Consider the following 6,095-nt stretch of genomic DNA (forward strand, 5'->3'; position numbering starts at 1 on the left):
TGAATAACATTCTTCCAAGTTGTCCTAGGGCGTCCAGCTCGTCTCTTTCGGTCTTTCCATTGGTGGGATTCCAGAAGTAGAGTTTTCTTGGAATGAGACTCTCATCCATCCTGAGCAGATGACCAAACCACTGTAAGCGGCGCTTTCTGATGATGGTGGTGAGCTTCTGCTGCTTTGTCAGAGATCTTTTGAAGCCGTTGGCGATATGCTGAGTCCATGATGAGGAGAATTTTCTTTGGCATCTCATATATCAAATGCATTTAATCTGGACTCATCTCTCTCAGTGAGAGTCCAGCATTCAGAAGCATATAGAAGGGTAGAAAGAACGCAGGCATTATATAATTTCATCTTGGTGTCTAAATTGATATACCGGTCCTTCCACACCTTCTCAAGTTCTTTAAAAGCACCTGGTGCTTTGCCAATCATATGATTGAGCTCCTTGACATTTGATCCACCAGCACTACAGTATGCTCCCAGATACTTGAAGTGATCTACAACCTTAATGAGGCCTTCATCTCCCATTTGAACAGATGGTGCTGAGTTCAAACTACCAAGTGACATGATTTACGTTTTCTTGAAGCTCATTTTAAGTCCTAACTTTCCGGCTGTTTCACGGATGGCTTCAGTTGTTTCTGTCATCTTGGCGTCAGCACAGTCTAGATCAGACGGCTTTACCTCCGGGTACCTCGAGCTTCACCTAGGTAGAAAGGTTATACCTTTCTTCATCTACGGCTGATTTGATTACGAAGTCGATGGCAAGCCCAAAAAGCAGTGGCGACCAAATGTCGCACTGTCTTACACCGGTGACTATACTGAAGAACTTGGAAAGGGAGCCCTCTGATTTGACCGCACATGTTGTGTCATGATAAGAATTACTTATGATGTTGATGATCTTCATTGGGATTCCATAGATGTGCAGGATTTCCCATAGAGAAGGTCGGTGAACTGAGTCAAAGTCAGCCTTAAAGTCGATGAAGTTAATTAGGCATGGCAGCGGTTGGTTCAGACATTTCTCAATGATTTGGTACAGGCCGAATATTTGATCCTGGTATGAGCGTCCCTTTCTAAAACATGACCTCTACCAGATGAAACATGTACCAAACTTGCGCCACTTTTGTATTGTAATGACATGTTTAGTGTTCACCACTGAAACCAAGATCAAAGTCGGACAAGTGTTGTCAAAGTAACGGCGACGTTTCTGTTGTCCCTTCATTTTGAGAGCAAAAATAATTTCGGTGGGTGAAATAGTCATGTTAAAAATTTATAATCCAACATTTACAATACTAGTAGTTAAAAAGGTAGCTCACTTTACCTATCATTTGCGATTTAAGACATGTCGGACATGTTTCGTATGTATTTTGTGTTTATTGATTTTAAAAAACATGCTTTTAGACTTTAATATGGTACACGATGTATTGTTGGTCGATTTTTATTATCTAATTCAATATATTATTGAAAAATAACTCTTTGATGTTTTGCTAAAGTTCATTCTACAAATCATATACTTTGATAACTTGCTTGATTTATTGTTGTTAATGAGTGTTGTTATTTCAGCTTTCTTTACAGCATAACTCAAGAACCAAAGTATATCTGTGATATTTGAATTCTTCTACACACTCGCTATGAAATGATCAATGCAATCTTTCCCAAAGCTCATTGCCATTCGGAAGATGCTCTTAACTACCAAATCAAAACAGTTTTAAATAATTGCTAACCTTGACACTCCAAATAAAACTAGTATATCACACTTACTGGCTTCCATACATGAGGCTGGTGAGCCATTTTAGTAAGAAAAGGTCGTTATGCTAATTTCGACTCGGGAATGCCAGCAATCGATCGGCCGTGAGACGATAACGTTGGTACTCATCTCACCAACAAATTATGCGGATCCTAGGCTGCAATTTGATGACCATAATCACTGGTAACTGATGGATACCAATATTGTTTTTACTGTTGTATTCCTAGCCCTGACACACAAAACAAACGTCAAATCCTTGGTTCTTCCCATTTTTTTTTCTTTTTTAAAGGCTTTTCTATTACGAACATACATTTTATAGTTTGTCGGTATCTATAATCCCACCTAAGCTGTGTGATGAATATATTTCCAATATTTCCAATCATTTTACCTATGTTAACGAATAAGATGGCGTTTATAAAGATGTATACTAAAATCTGATACAGAAAAAGAGTGAAAATGGAAAGGAAATCACTGTTGACAGCACCCGAAGCCTCCTAATCAGGGAGCTTAACGTGGTTATCCAATTTAAATCTTTTCCCGCGGTTATTATTAAAATGTGTGAAGAAAAACAATATAAATGATAACATTCAAATATCGGGAACGTGTTGCTACTAACACATGTGAATTGATTCAAAGTGAAATCCATGTCAAATTTTAATTTACATTTATTTGAAAAATATTAGTCCCAAGATACCCCAGCAAATATTCCAAAAGTATGCCGTATCTTCAAATTCCAAGATAAAGCTTGCTGTCATGAACCTGACTGTAACTGTATTCACGAGTCTTAAGACAGGAGTACTTCATAATTAAATACGCTAGAACTTGACCTGAAAACCTAGTTTCACATTCTTCATCGGTCTTTCTTGTGAAGATGAAAGTGTTCTATTACAGGCAATACATGTACAGTGTGCAAAAGAATTAAGGTACCAGTTATGTTCACCCTGTTTCTGCTAAGTAAAGTAAGATATGTCAAAATCAAATCAAGCAGCCAATACCTCGTTAGATCTGATTTAATGTAAGACCGCATTTGTTGAAATTGGCTGAGAATCAAAGAACCATGCTAGTTTAATGGGCTAATTAATGGAAAGCACGGAAAACGCTTTATGTAAAAATCAATAGGGTTTGTAATGGAGCAAACAACAACTTTGCATCTTCCTGGGGTTTTTGGATCACCGTGTCTTCATTTCGGTACAATTCCTGCTTACCTTGCGCACCCTGTGTTTATGGTACAACTGTGGCCGTACACTACGAATGAGCCGTAAAGTTGGTAAATTGTATTCTTAGTTACAGTGTACAGTGTGTGTGAAGGTCGTATTCATAGGTACTGGGCGCGACATGTATCTCACTTGAACCAATCAATAATCCTATTGCTGAAGTGATAAAAGATGCAGCTTTTACCTGCTGGTTCCAGTTATCTGTCTTTGTTTAGGATATACAGGGGTTAACATAACTGGTAGCTTAATTCTTTTGTGCACTGTATATGAATTTGCACTCGAAAGTAGAGCACTAGCACTTTACATAAAGTTGGTGTTCAAACGTAATCGTAAATTAAGGATGCACAATCCTACTATTAAAACATCACGTGATTTCTGGACATAAAATTACTCAGAAGTAAATATGACGTCATATAGATTTGATCTTCACTGGCGATAGAGCGATAATATAATAAAAGAAACGTAATAAAAGTGTCAGTATTTTATGCAACATGCATTGCACAAGATCAGATCCATTCGCCAATGTAGAAAACTGTTATTTATATCTAGCGTTATAACGGAGTTCACGACAACGAAACTAACCTTGTTTGTGCTTATAGGGCCCTAGGACAAACTGTATACAGCGCCCGTTCTGAATTTGTCAATGACAGAATGACGTACCTATTATGCATCATTAGAATATACTTAGTAGTTAGTAGAATATGTATATTAGTTACTAGGAAATCTGGATAACGTAGTTCACGCCCTAAACGTAGTTGCTTCCATTTATGATATTTCACAGCCAAGATGATATATCGGAGATTTTTGAGATCGTAAAATTCAACACTATGATAGGTTTTCTGCTGACCAGCATTGTCCTGAAAAGTGAGATTGATTATTTAAATTTCATATCAATATAATGCCTGGAGAATAATACTTTATAGGACTTTGGTACATTTACTTCATATGATAACATAAATTGGAATACATTGAACAATATAAAGTTGAGACCTTGAGCAATGGGGAGCGAGAACGTTTGCATTTTTATGGTGTTTTGAGTACACCTCGCTGAGTTCTAACAGACTAGCAACATTATGTATGGAATATATAAAGACCTGAGCGCAAGAAGACCGTATAAAGTCCATATTTGGCATTTTGTGATATGATCGTTTAAACTTTTTAAAATAAGATAATTTGGAAACCAAAAACGCCATACTATTAATACTTCTCAGGTACATGGTTATAGGCAAGAAGAATCATTTTGTATATCAACCAAGTAAATATCTGTAATATTGATCGATATTGATCGATTTATCCTTTTTGGACTTTTGGTCTTCTTGCGCTCGGATTGAAACAAAAGCTTTTAACTCAAAACTGAATGCAGATGTTGGAAATATTTAACCAATTTATGTGCAAAGACGAGCAATTTGACACCTTGTTTGTTGAATTTGAAGGTTGTTTTAAAATTTAACCTCAGTTGACCCTTAACCAGCAGAAAGTATAGAAAAAGTTCCTGGACCAAAGAACGGTAAAAACTCAACTGGAACCATTTAACTTAAAATTGTAATGGCTTGATTAGTTTTGTAGAATGGCTCCATCAATGCCTGGTTACTTCGCAAAAGGTAGTAAATCTAAGCGATTTAACACTCTATGCATTTTTAATGAATATTCACATGATGTCAGCATCTAGAGTGATTGTACTCAATTCGAAAACAAAGATTCGCCGTGTTGTTTTAAATTATTAAACATTGATGTATTAAGTTGCAGAGCTTCATCTTTTCAATATCAGTGAGAATAGTAATGCAACGTAGGAATGCAACATCGTGGATGAAATAGGAGCTTATTTGGTACACATTTAAATTAATTTGACAAACGTGAGACATAAACTTTTGAAAATCACGTGGAAGCGGTAGGTACTAATAATTATGCTTGAATCTTCAGTTTAATGGATACGATTGCATTATGGAGAACAAATATAAATCCACCCAAGAAACGTACTATGATAGTGACAATAACCGAAATTACCCTATAGACAGAAAAACGTCCTTGATACATCTATTTCTATTTCAATGCTATTTTATCTCCGTGTTCTCCGTGTAAATTTGACCCGAAGATGTAATTTTTATCTTTAGCCTTAAGTGTTTCATATTACAAATGACGTTCGTAACTTCTTTATAAGTTACCTTCCACGTTTACCCAGATATTATGGGCCTACTAGGAATATTTCCTTATCAGTATCGTATCCCTCAATCTAGTATATACACAGACTCACAGCTCATCTTACACCCCATCAGAAAGTCGAATTGACGCCTTTTAGCTCCAGTTATTCATTACACCGATTAATGGATTCTCGTTAAACCAGCAAACCTGAGTGAGGGCGTCACAGACTAATATTTTTTCTTTTTCGTCCATGGAGGGCGTCTCGTATCGTTACCAAATTATATACGATAAACAAAGCAGGCTAGCACATTGAGGCAAGTGATGACCCACGCTACGCCACTGGTTACTACAATGTATTTGCCAAACTAAAACGAACTTGAAGGAAGCTTATTGGGCATTGGCTCTGTAGTGTATGCCTACACCAACACCTACCATGCAGTGGGGTTTTCCAATTCAAACTTTGCAAAATTATATAAGACAGATTCACCAGTTGGCTGTTATGTTAGATACTACTTTGGTATACCGTATAATGATAATAATTATTTTGAATACAGTGTTTTGAATAATAAAGTTAGTTTATCGGAAATACACATAATGGGTTAATGGTTACCGTACTTCCTATTTGGGGGTAAAATTCGGGTTATAGGGATTATGCGAGCCATATCCCTTTAACGTTTAAGGGGGTACTACACCCCTGTGGTAAATTCGTGACTATTTTTGCATTTTTCTCAAAAAATAATAACACATTGGTAACGAAAGTTATGTATATTATAGGGGCAAGGAATCCAATTACTACACTGGAATTTCAGTGACTCAAGACAAACGGTTCAATATATTATGATAGGAAATGAGGTACATACTAGCGGTACCTCGATCTTTTCTTAGTGTAGTAATTGGATTCCTTGCCCCTATAATATACATAACTTTTGTTACCACTGTGTCATTAGTTTTTGAGAAAAATGCAAAAATAAACACAAATTTATCGAGGGGTGTAGTACCCCCTT

At 36.5% G+C, this 6,095-nt stretch overlaps 1 protein-coding gene across 1 annotated transcript; it reads right to left on the reverse strand.

Moving 5' to 3' along the window:
* Positions 1 to 243: 243 nt before the first annotated feature.
* LOC140159996 (uncharacterized) lies at positions 244 to 561 on the reverse strand. Its single transcript, XM_072183263.1, has one exon. It carries the CDS (start codon positions 559 to 561, stop codon positions 244 to 246), a length of 318 nt encoding a protein of 105 aa, XP_072039364.1.
* Positions 562 to 6,095: the final 5,534 nt, after the last annotated feature.

This window comes from Amphiura filiformis, chromosome 9 (genome assembly GCF_039555335.1).
Source record: "Amphiura filiformis chromosome 9, Afil_fr2py, whole genome shotgun sequence".
Classification (NCBI taxonomy): domain Eukaryota; kingdom Metazoa; phylum Echinodermata; class Ophiuroidea; order Amphilepidida; family Amphiuridae; genus Amphiura; species Amphiura filiformis.